The sequence below is a fragment of the Phyllostomus hastatus genome, unplaced genomic scaffold (genome assembly GCF_019186645.2).
Source record: "Phyllostomus hastatus isolate PE091 unplaced genomic scaffold, TTU_PhHast_1.1 phas_contig_58, whole genome shotgun sequence".
Lineage (NCBI taxonomy): Eukaryota > Metazoa > Chordata > Mammalia > Chiroptera > Phyllostomidae > Phyllostomus > Phyllostomus hastatus.
Window position 1 is genome coordinate 4,009,105 of NW_025333916.1, and position 12,673 is coordinate 4,021,777.

The window sequence follows — 12,673 nt, forward strand, 5'->3', positions numbered from 1 at the left end:
GTGCCTGCCCCCCCAGGACACCACCTGGCTGGAGAAGTCCCCAGGGCAACTCTCTTCCTTCCTTTCTCTCCCCCACGCCCCCCCATCCCAGCAGAGGACTCAGTTTAAATATTCTTTAAAAATCATAATTTAATATTACAACTCTGTTCCACCAAACACAAGCCTGCTTTGGCTTACAATTGTGAAGATCTTGTTACGTGTGGGGACAATAACCCCCCAGCATCATGTTCTCAACATGCAGCAGCTTCAGTTACAGAGTAATTGTTGCTGGATTTGATCCTAATTTCAGCCACATTTTCAACATTTTTTCCCATAGCGATAAAAAGAAGGATCTCTCCACCCACCTGCAGTCATCTTCCTCTCTCCTTATAAACAGAAGTACCCCAAACCCTCTGAAAACACAAATTTCCAACTTCCGTAAGAGCAGACAAACCTATTCCTCACCAGACCATTGCCTCTGTGTTATCTTGTTTAGTCAGGTGTCATTTAAGCATTGGCAAAGGAGATTAGTGTTCATTTTAAATAGTAAAATTCTACATGGTTTACAAGACAAATACTCAAATATCCTCGGTTGCTAACTCCCAGCAACAACTATCTAAATTAACCAGAGACCCTGAGAGTAAGGCAGAATGAAGAGCAGTTCATTTTACATCTCAAATAAAACAAAAGTTGTGCAAAAATTCTAAACACGCACAGCACATTTAGTTTTGTAACCTGCAGACTAGCAGGCTTTGGAAGAACCCCAAGGTCCCTACCTCGTCGACTTCCTTAATGGAGCTGAGGTCGAGCTCAGGCTCGGACTTCCGGTGTCCCAGCGATTCGGAAAGAGCCTCCAGGGCTTGGTCGCTCATTGTGTCCTGTTACAAAGGAAAAATTCTGTCCATTAGAAAAAGAGACTCTCTCCTCAGCCTGAACAATCGATCCACTTCTTTGTGAAATACAGTTTTCAAATCTAAAAGATGAATCATGGATTGGAGAAGGACTTCAGGAAGGCAATTTTATGGGAAACCTAGCAAAAGAGAGAAATAATAGAGAACTTACCAGGGAGTGAAAATGGGGGCCAAGCCGTGTTGCTACGGTAACAGTGCCCCCAGGGGTACACCGAACCTCTTATTTAGCAAGCTAGAAGTATAACTGTAACCATAATTATGCCATTACAAAGTACTCATATCAAAATAAAAGCCGCAAAAGTAAACTTTCACTGTCTTGTCTTTTTTTTTTTTTTCTAAATATGCCTCTGGCAACCTGTCCTGTGGCAAACCAGCTAAGCCCCGGAAGCAGGGAAGGCCGAGGTGGCCCAGCTGCCTTCTTCTCTGAAGGCCCAAAGGCTGTCACTGCAGGAACACCCACTCTCAGGGGTGTGGCGCTCTCACTGCTCCCCGCCAGCCAGATAAAAAAAACAGTCCCTCCAGCAGGAGAGAGGCAGAGCTGCTCCGACAGAAACTGTTGCTTGTATTATCTGGTCTGTTTGCAGTGGGCATGTTTTTCTCTTCCAGCCCAGAGCAGGGAAGGCCACATTTCAGGATTCGTGAGAATTCTTCAGAGCTGACTGTGGCTAAGAGAGGTGGACAGGAGCGGCTACAACACCCCTCTCTCTTGTCATTTCACAGGGCTCAAACTCCTCAAGGAGACCACATTGAAGATTTTATGTTCCAAGAGTGTAATTTCTCTGGTGTCCTGCCCTCTGTGTATTGTAATGGTGAGACAATCTTCATTCCCAACCAAGAAGATTTGCTGAAACCTCCCATAAGCATTTGCAGAAACGCAGAAGGCCTGCCTGGAGGTGAATATCACCGAAGTTTCACCCTTCCCCGTGGATCCCAGAGAGAAGAGATGCTGCTGGGGGATGCGACTGTCCTAAATCAGTGAGCTCAACCTCAGGAAAGCAACTGCTGTCTCATAGACCACGGTTAGTTTCAAAAAAGTAATCATTTATACCTCCTCCACCTTTCTTTTTTTCTCAAGGGGTGGAACAGCACTTTTGATTACCCTGGCTGACTCAGCTTTTAACACTTCTCCCGTAGATTTCTGAAAAAGAGAGGATGAAAGATTACATTTATAGATGAGGGAAATGTAAACACCAGAACTAAAAAGCTGTTTTAAAGTTGAGAGGGTTTCTAACAAGTTGCCCTAGTAACATTAAAAAGAATACCTTCTCAGTTTTCTTTCCCCCAGGGGCAGGAGAGCTGCAGGTGAAGTCCGATGACAAGGCATCAATGGCTTCATCGGGCCCCGCGGGTTTCTAAAGAAACAGGCACCACAATGGGTAACACAGGGGATCATTCGAGCGAAAGACCAGACTACAAACCCAGCAAAGGGAGACTGTACTTTGGCAAGTCCTTTACCACCACAGGAGACTTGTTAAGAAAGTAACTCAGAAGAAAGCCTGTGTTTGGAAGGGAATGGGTTTTGCAATATTATCTTTCTGTTCCCTCTTCTAAATGCATTACATGTTGGGATATTTCCCATTCTATTTTTATTAACATTTGTTTTATCCTAAAACTTTCTTGACTTCATCTTTCTTCCTCTCCAAAGAACTCTGTATGAAACCAGTAAGCACCGAGACAACTCTCACGCTCGTTCACCCCCTTCCTCCGAGCAGATGGAAACTTCATCCGATTTAGAGATTACTTTAGCCACAATACAGCCCTATCCGCTAACCAAAGATATAAAAAGTGCTCATTTGTATCTTAGAAGACATTTATGTAAACTCACCGAAGGGTCTGGAGGAGGCCCTGTGACTCCTTCTTTTTTCTGAAACAAATATTAATTTGATAATGTTGAGAAGTCAAAATTAATCCTTACAATCAGCAAAATGTGTTGCTCTGTAACTGTTATGGGTTGAATTATGTCCTCCCCAAAATCACACTATTGAAGTCCTAACCCCTAGTACCTCAGAATGTGACTGTATTTGGAGATAGGGCCTTTAAAGAGGCAATTAAGGCTACATGAGGACATTAGGATGGACCCTAATCCAATATAACTGGTGTACTTATAAAATGGGCAAATATGGGCCAGAAATACCCATAGAGAGAAGACCATGTGAAGAAATGTATAGGAGATAGCTCTACAAACCAAGGAGAGAGGCCTGGAACAGATCTTCCTTCAAGGCCCTCCCTCAGAAGGAACCAACTCTGCCCAACCCCTTGATTCTGGTCTTCTAGCACCAGGACTGTGAGACAATGTATTTCTGTTGTTTAAGTCACCCGGTCTGTGACTCTGTTATGGTAGCTCTAGCAAAATGATATAGTGAGTGCCATAGTAATGACAACTTCCTATGCTCCATTTATTTCCTAAATTTAAAAAACTGTGACTACATTGATGTGATAAAGATTATACTACCAAAAAGGAAACAGTAAAGTAAAAGTAAATGGTTATTTAACTTACATTCAGAAGCTCCCTGTATTTTGGAGGAATTGTGACTTCTCTTTTACCCAATTCTTCTATGTAGGTAGAACTCATAGGATCCTGTAATAAAATCACACACACAGTGATATTATATAATTAATTAGTTGAGAATATTATAGGCATATTCTGAAACCAAAGTACTATTCCATTCTTAATTTATGAAACTACTGAAATAAAATGTAAAACATTACGAAGTCAATACTTTCCACAACTCTGAAATTCAAAGCTTATACAAACACCTTCCCTTATTTAATTAGTTTAACCCATATGTAATGCTACGAAATATCCAAATCACTCTATTAAACTTGATTCCTATATTAAAAGACATTTGACTTTAAATGTATTTCGCTGATGTTTCCAATTCATACAAAAGTACAGCTAATAACAATAAATGTCTATATAACCAATACCTAACTCTATCAGATCTATAGTTTTTTCTACAAAAAGTTAGATAGAATGATGTCTCCAGCTTAGCCCTTTCCAACTCCATTGCTCTTCCTTGTTACCAGAGATAGCTACCAACCTAAACTTTATCATATCTACCCATTTAAAGCTGAGCATATTTTACAATGGTTATTCTACATGCAGGCATCCACAAACAATATGCAGCATTACTTTGCATATTTTCAAATGTTATATCAATGGTACATATTCTACATATCATTATGTAATATTATTTTCATTCAAAATTATGTTTTTGTGTCTATGTTGACATATAAATAGTCCACTTTAATCCCTACAAAGTATCCCATTTATTATCTTATCTTCTTTTGAACACAGCTTTTCTTCTAACTCCTTGTACACAGTGCAAGGCTCCCTCTGGGGACTTGGTCTAGATGTGGAATTGCTGGTTGGAGGGGATGCACATCCTCCACGTTCACAAGCTCCCGATGAGCTGTCAGACTTGCACAACTTTTCCCAATCTGGTGTGAAGTGATTCCTCTTTATGTTTTAATATCACTTTCCTACTTACTAGGGAAACTTCCACTGTTTATTAGCCCATCAAGTTTTCTCCTAATTTTCTATTGGGTTGTCTTTTTCTCACTTTTTAAAACTCTTCATAAATTCTGTCACAAGTCCTTTGTTCTCTCTGCTGCAAATACTTCCTTCCAGCTTATAGCATATCTTTTCCTTTTAAAAAATATATAATTGTCTTGCTTTTAAGGAATTAAGAATAGGGATGAATTGAAGATGGTAAATATCTAGTAATCAAAATAAGTTCAAGTCCATGGGTCTTAAATCTCAAGGACAGAAAAGTCTTTATGACCCAATGGGCTGTATGCCAGCAATAATCTCAGCACAGACAAGCAATGAATGTTTCCTGAATCCATATGATAGTGCAGCGGCCACAGGATAAACTATTCCCATCCTAATACTAATTTCAGTTACTGCTGTTGATACTGCCATCATCCTACTTCTCTCAAAGCAACAGAACACTAGGTACACTTCTGTGCATCGTGACTTTATTTTGTTCTCCTACCCATGAAGAATGAATCTTTACAGATATTAAGATCACATACTGAAACTTCAGGTCCAGTATAAGTTGTATTATCTTGTTCAGTTTCTTCAGGTTCTCCTAAAGTATCTATTAAGTCATCCAAAGCAGCATCCATGCCTGACTGAAAAGAAAAGAGAACAGAGATTTAAACGTTATTTGTTATACACCACACTTTTGATTTTTTAAAACTATAAAATATCATTCTGTGTAGAAAAATACCAAACATCAAAAGTTCTTCAAATATCAAAATAGTTAAATCTGGTCTCAGTTAAACCTTATAATGTAAAGTCTCAGAGAACAGATTCGATTTTTTTTTAATTTATTGAGTTTTAGAGAGAGAGGGAAAGGCGGTGAAGATAAAAAAAAGTGATTAATTTTTTTTTGCAACTACCTGTTAATGTAATAAAATTTGGGGCCTCCTAACTTTAATTTTTTTTTAATCTCCTCACCCAAGGATTTATTGATTTGAGAGAGAGAGAGAGAGAGAGACATTACTGTGAGAAAGAAACACTGATCTGCCACCTGCCGTATGTGTCCTGACCAGGGAACGAACCTGCAACCTAGGTATGTATGTATCCTGACTACCCTGACCCTGGATGGAAGCTGCAACCCTTTGGATAACAGGACGATGCTGGAGGGGCCTGCTAGATTTAGACTGATTCAATTGGGAATTTCAGAATGAAGAAGTACCTGACATTCTTTAGTGATACCTCTGGTAAAACAAGGTATATTTGCAGGAAAGAAACTGGAATGTTATCTTCATGGGATGTATGTAACTGGAGTTTTTGGAACAGGAGGTTATACTATAAAATATTACAGACATATGTGGGAATATCACACTTTCAACCCAGTTATATTAACTTAAAGCAAATCATTAAAAAGGTTCTTTAAGTTACCCTGACCTCATATTTTTTGCCCTCAAGAAATCAGATCTTGATCGAGAGGCTATGAATAAGTATCTTATGCAGAAATGCACTGCCACCTTCATACCTTTCCAGACGATTTATCCGGTTTGGACTCAACTGGTACTGCCGATGTTAATGACTTATTTTCTTTTTTCTGCTAGGGGTTTAGAAAGAAATAAAAACTCCTTCACATACATTTATAAAATTCAATAATATTACACATATCAAAATGAATTCATTATAACGTTAATGGCTATGTTGTATGTGTAATATCCCTTTTTCAGAAGAGCATACATAATATTAATAAATAATAAGATAGATTAGTGATATGGAAAGCAAGGGTCAGAGAGGTTACATTTCTTTTTCCAGGTCACACAGTAAAAAACAGACCCAAGATTGGAATTGAGAGCAGCCCATCTCTGTTTTCACTATTCTTGGATGCCCCTCCTAGGGACCACAGCCAGTCTTTGCAAGTCCCAAAAATTCTTTCTGCAAGTGTCCATTTCCTCTAGCTGTGGCTATTTCAGTCTTTGCCCCACACAGCAGGACCTGCCCACCCCTTGGTTTGGCATCTCACCACCCATCTGTCCTTTATTTACCTAAAATGAATTTACTTCCTACATTGCTTCAGTTGTGCTATCAGTGATTGCCAATAATTATCCAGTCTGTGACTTCACGCCTTTACCCAGACCCTGGTGAGGACCCCTCTCCTGACTCACCTCCCACAGCAGCTGTGACCGAGCACCACCCTGGTTCCCCTGGGGCGTTTGTGCCCTCTGTTCTCCACCACCTCTGGCATCTCTTCTGCTTTGCCCCCAACTGCACACGTTTGGCACGGCTCTGCTGTGTGCTAGTTGTCCTATCCAAAATCATTCTCTAGGCCATGGGCCAACCGCTCTTAGCGCCTGGCAGCAACTACATGGTCAAAGTTGCCAGGATTAGGACAATAGGAAACCATGTTCCACTTGCAGGTCCCTGAAATCTGGGCAGCAGAGCATGGAGCACAGACTCCGACTGCCTGGGTCTGCACGCCAACAAGCACCGGCTGCCTCAGACTTCAGGCAGGTCACATCTCCTGCACCTCGGTGTCCTCACGTGTGAGAGGGATAGCGACTGCACCTGCCTTTGGGGTTGTGTGGGTGAGATAAGTGAATCTATGACAACGTGAAAGCCAGTGTTTAGCACATACTGAGCCCTTTGTAATTATTTAATGTTTAAGTAAGCATTAAATAAATGACTGTATGGCTGTTTTATTAAAAGTACTGTGGAGGCCACCAAGTGTGAGCCTGAGTCTAGGCAACTGAATTCACCTCCAGGATTCAACCACAGCCTTAGGCAGACACTCATTCATGTTCCTTCTACCCCAATTCTTTCTCTTCCCATTTTTTGATACTCCAAAATGTTATTCTGATTGCCCTGCTACACGTCTTTCTTGGGACACCTCAAACACTTATATTTAGCCTGTTCAAAATCAGACACGGCTTTTCCTCCTCAACCAACTCCTCTTGTGACTTCTGCCCACCCCAGCGGTAACCAGGGACTGGGCTCACCACTGAAGGAGGCGCCCGTCTCATAGATGTCGGCCCCGCACTGGTACGAGCCTCACATTAGGGGTTGCCAACCCGGCTCATTCAGTCTCAAGCTCCAGGTTACCTGAGATTTTACTTTACCTTTGTCTAACCATTTCCTGAAACCTGAAGGTTTTACCTCAGCAATGCCTCCTCCATTACTCCCCACTAGCTTATTCTATCTCAGCTCTAATTTACACTAAATTAGGACTCACCAAAATGAGCAGAATAGCCCCTGACCACCCTCCCACCCTCCCATCTCTAATCCATTTCATCCCAGCCCCTGCAGTCACTTTTAATCGTACCACTCCATCTGTTCACTAATCTTCAGTGTTTATTCCCTGCCTGTTAAGTCACTAACTCACCTTCGCAGTCTCCACAGTGATGCCTCCACCCATCTTTCTGATCTTGTGGTCCCACTGCTCACCCCTCTGTGCTTCACCCAACACTGGAATGCACTTTGTACCCAGAACACATCTTATGCTTTTCCATGCCAATGCCTCCTCTGCAAGCCTGCAGTCCAAGCTGCCTTCCCACACCTCACTCAAACTGGATCTGCTCAGAGTCCTGGCAGGTTCCCACCATCAGACAGTGCCTCCCGTCCTCACCAAACTGCAACCTGACTTAATCTACATCGAGTTGCACTGGTAGAGTCAGACACAGTGCTTTAAGCATGTAAGTACAAAAAAAAAAAAAATGAAGATCTGATCAACCCCATTTTACAGAAGACAAATCAAGGCAAAGAAAAGTTAAGTGATTTGCCACAATTTCCAGCTCAAGCCATTGCAACCCAAAATTCCATATAAGCCTCTCCTAATTTTATTGTTCACCTTTCCCTGTAACCCTAAATTATATCTAACATAAAATTTCCAATTACATTCCACCCTAACAGATCTAATCCTCTCTCTTAAATATTCTCACGTCATCAACAAGAGAGAGTGACGTGTACCCCTGGGGTGGGTTGGACACGGGGTCTCAAGTGATCTGCAAGAAATATTTTTTAAATTAAGCTTAAAAAATAAGTGGGTATTTTCACTTAAAAGTTTGTATAAAGTTTACCAGTACTCCACAAGAGATCTGCATTAGTTTGAATAGAAACAATGTGCATTTTCTCTCCAAATCTGAGAGCAGTGTGATGTTTCAGGGAGATGTGCCATAATTTGTCCTGTGACTTTCCTTACCACTGAGGCTGCAGGAAGATGCCTTTCTCATTTTGAGAAGCAGGAAAACAGATAAATACATACTACTTCTTTCTATTTTCATTCCCCATCTTCTCGTTACTGCTTCAATTACTTGCTTATGGTTTCCAGAGAAATAATTACTAGCATTTCTAGAGAGACACAGCTCCAGGCTGAGGTATTGCTATGGCAGAGTCGTTGACTGCTTCTCATCTTACAACTCCAGGCTAGAATCTTAATGGGCTCATCAAAGGATCTAAGGGGGGCTTGCCCATAATTTGCCAGACAGGCACACACACTCTCTTCTGAGGGGGTTTGATGATGTCTGCTTTGAAAACCTCCCATTTCAATTCATGTGGATGCCATGGCTGTTTATGGTTTACCAGTAACAAACTTGAAAGCTGAGAGTGATGCTTATTCAAATGCTCTTGGCAATTTTGTTTGCTTCTCAAACCTGTATACCTTGAAGGCAGGATCTGAGTCAATTCGCATGTTAATTTCCTTGGTACGGATACCAGGCCTATATACGGCAGGTGATCAATAAATATTTATTGAATTTTTATATTTTAATATCAATTTTGGTATCTTCCTCACTCTATATCCTTGAACTACATGCAGGGGTGTCAAACTCATTTTCACTGGGGGCCATGTCAGCCTTGAGGTTGCCTTCAAAGAGCTGAAATAATTTTAGGACTGTATAAATGTAACTACTCCTTAACTGTTATGGAGTTGAAATTACATTTGGCCCTTTGAAGGCAACTGGGAGGCTGATGCGGCCCCCGGTGAAAATGAGTTTGACATCCCTGAACTACATGATCCTCTTCACATATTTTCATGTACAAACAGTGTTCACTTTCATTTGAGTGTGGTAGCAGTGGAACCCTAACGAGAACCAGATGTAAAGCCCAGGTAGAATGGGACTCCACGGAGCATACATTTCTCATAGGGCCTGATAAGCACTGCAGCCCATGTACACTCTACATCTGCTTACATGTACCCACCTTGTCATCTGACTTGCCAGATGCCGCAGCTACATTGGCAACAGCACTCTTTCCACCAGCAGAAATCATGTCCCCTGATTTAGTCTAAGGGTGGAAATAAAACATTAACAGGACTAAGTCTTTATGAATGACTGTTTTCAAAAGTATACATTTCAAATGTCACCACTGTGCCAGTTGACCCTTGTGGGCATTTTGTACAGGAACAGTCACTAGCATAGCCTGCACACAGAGTAGCACTGAGCACCACATAAGGCTGGACTGACGAGCTTACAGTGTCTGTGCAGTGAGGTGGGCCAGGCAAGTTAGAGCGTGTGCAGCAGGTGTAAAGCTCTCACCAGCTCTTGCCATGTGAGCCCACCATGCCAGATGTTCTGATTTTTCAAGTTAAGCTTCTGATTTTACATGAACTATTCTGACTTTAATTTTTGGTAGCTATTAAAAAGAATTTAAATAACATTGTAAGCCAAACAGAATACCTTTGAACAAAACACACATAATCTACATTTAACTGGTGTGCCACGGATTTATAACCTCTGATCTAAAGTACGTTGTTAAGCTGGCCTAGTGCTTGTCTTCCAAGAGTTCTCAATAAAAAAGTTCCTCTTATGTTTGTTTATTCTTCTAATAGCTAGTTGGCCCCCAGTAGCTCTAGAAATATTGAATCTATTTCCGACATTTGGCTCTATGAGTTCATCTCTTCTAGATCAAGACTCTAAAAACTGTGTAAGAACTCCATGTAAATGGCAGGCCATGCAGGGCGTGTGTGTCCCCACAGCCCACGAGGACAGGGGCAGCCTCAATCCCACGCTCCCGCCCGTGAGGCATGGAGCCTGGGGCCCTGCTGTTGTGACTGGGCACTGCTGGGCAGGGGAAGGCTGGACAGAACATCCCCTGGACTCCTCTGGTACTCTTCTCAGGCCTTCCATAGGCCCACAATTCCACAAGGCTAATTGCAAACCAGTAAAATGATAGCCCCAAACCATTACAATACAAGATACATTCGTCACAGGTCTGCAGATTCACTACCACATGTCAGTGGAGAGAGAGGACCTGCCCCTTACTCCCTGATTGATTCAGCATTTCCCAGCTATTAGTCTGATTTATTTACCGTTGCTTTGGTTGAGTTCTCTGGTGTTGGCTGCTCACTTGATCTGGAAACTGCTTTTTGTTTGTGTGCATGCTTGCTTTCTGTATCTGATGCATGTTTTGGTAGGCTTTTGGGCTGAAAACACACACACACCATGTTGTTAAGAAGATGGCAAATATAGATATTTTTCTCAATCGAGTAGAAAGTATTCACAACAGTTGTGTTTTATGCAGTTTTGAATTGTGCTAATTTTAAATTGGTATAATATAAATGTGATAAAATTTCACGTTAGGTACAAAATTTGAAATAATGCAAATCCTTCTGCTGAAATTCAGCAAGAATCACCAGTAAACTGCAAATACTGTTACTGCCACATGGTGGCACCAATTTAGCCAAAAACAAAAACCAAACAAACCAAAAACCAAAACACCAGTGAGTGATCCTCACTGGACTTGTTTCTATAGCAATTTACATTTGTTAAAATTTCTCAGTTACAGTGGGTATTCAATATTATTTTATATTAGTTTCAGGTATACAGTATAATGGTTATATAATCATATAATTTACAAGTTGATCCCTCCAGGGACTTAAGTCTTGAATGATGAGGGTTTCATATTTTTCACTCACACACGCAAAAGGTTTTGCCTTATAATATCAAGTCCTAATGGTGATTGTTTACCTCTGTGTGTTCCTTTGGCTTTACTTCTGGAGGTTGTTTCTCATGAATCACAGGTGGCTGTCAATTTCAAAAGATAAAATCTCAATCACATTGGATTTCATTGTTTTCATATTTCCAAATAGGCTCAGGAGCAACACTCCCTATTTGACCACTCCACCTCTCTGGAAAATGACCCAGTTAGAGCGGTAGGTGTTGCTGCATGGTCAGCAGCAATCCCACCAACAGTCTGATAATGGCAGTTATCAGGAGAATAACGAAAAATTTAGTTTTTCACCTAGAATAGTTTTTTCAGGTAGGTACATCTCTGTAAAGTATTGGCTGTTTTTCATAACTCATGCAGATCTTTCAGTAACTGCAGGTCTGTCCACAGAGACACCGAGTGATCGCTGTGACCACTGAGTTTGTGGAAAGAGGACCCTACTCTAGAAACTAAATTTTTTAAATATCCTCTTACAGGAGATAAAGAAAACTGCATTTTCTCTTCAATTGAATGATTTACATAGTCTTTTCCATGTTACAAGTACAGAAGAACCTTGAAACCCGGTGCTCTGGAAATCAGGTAGTAACCAAAGTATTTACATATAAAGTAAAAGACAGCCTCCACCTGACTGCTGAATTCTTCCCCTGGAGTGGACTATGGAGTCACCATCACCCCAGGGCTGCCAGGACACCAGACACACAATCAGATAAGCCTAGGCTCTCACCCTGGTGACCACACCCTTGCCTGCACTTAAAGTACTGGAGCCAGAAGCATCTCTGTGCTTTCCCACAGGAAACCTTGTGGTTTTATCAGAGTACTTGCTTAAGCATGATTGAAAGAAATACAGAGGAGCACCCGATTGAAGAAAAACACTGGCCCTGGCTGCAGACACCCTGGGGCACACAGATTGGCTTTCAGTCTAGACAGCCCTGAGTCAAGAAAGCCTGAAAAGCTATTCCCAAGGGAAAGTCAGAACTGTCTCCTGAGTAACTGGTTCCACCAACCAAGATAAGACTGTCAAGATTAAGCCAGCGGCCTCTAGGGAAAGACTCCCATCTTTAACTTAGCTAGGTGCTAGATTCAACAGACATAGTTATTCTGGACAGCTCATCATTAAAGTAACTGGATACTCACTACCCTTTGCTCTCCATCTTTGTTCCTGTCGCTTATTTTTAAACAATATAAAAATATAGATTTGAACAAAATTCTTTCTGAAATATAAATTTTTATTTATAAAATAGCATTCATTAATTTTAACTATATAAATTTAATGTTATAATTACTTTACATATGCTCTATAATATCATGCAAAAAATAAATTAGCTGACTAAAATCCTTTTAACCATTCAGTACCACCAAAGGAGGAAGT

At 41.0% G+C, this 12,673-nt stretch overlaps 1 protein-coding gene across 9 annotated transcripts in view; it reads right to left on the reverse strand.

Moving 5' to 3' along the window:
• Window positions 1–12,673, reverse strand: part of CAST (calpastatin) — a 128,089-nt gene that overhangs the window by 39,339 nt on the left and 76,077 nt on the right. For 7 of the 9 annotated variants that reach the window (XM_045847907.1, XM_045847903.1, XM_045847906.1 and 4 more), the window contains 10 exons: window positions 11,325–11,381; window positions 10,667–10,780; window positions 9,559–9,642; window positions 5,897–5,968; window positions 4,929–5,027; window positions 3,388–3,468; window positions 2,716–2,754; window positions 2,153–2,242; window positions 1,939–2,028; window positions 756–857 (listed from right to left, as the gene is read on the reverse strand). In XM_045847907.1, coding sequence (XP_045703863.1) covers window positions 756–857; window positions 1,939–2,028; window positions 2,153–2,242; window positions 2,716–2,754; window positions 3,388–3,468; window positions 4,929–5,027; window positions 5,897–5,968; window positions 9,559–9,642; window positions 10,667–10,780; window positions 11,325–11,381 — 828 coding nt within the window. The remainder of the gene's footprint in view (window positions 1–755; window positions 858–1,938; window positions 2,029–2,152; window positions 2,243–2,715; window positions 2,755–3,387; window positions 3,469–4,928; window positions 5,028–5,896; window positions 5,969–9,558; window positions 9,643–10,666; window positions 10,781–11,324; window positions 11,382–12,673) is intronic. The other 2 variants (XM_045847908.1, XM_045847904.1) reach the window with 1 other exon arrangement.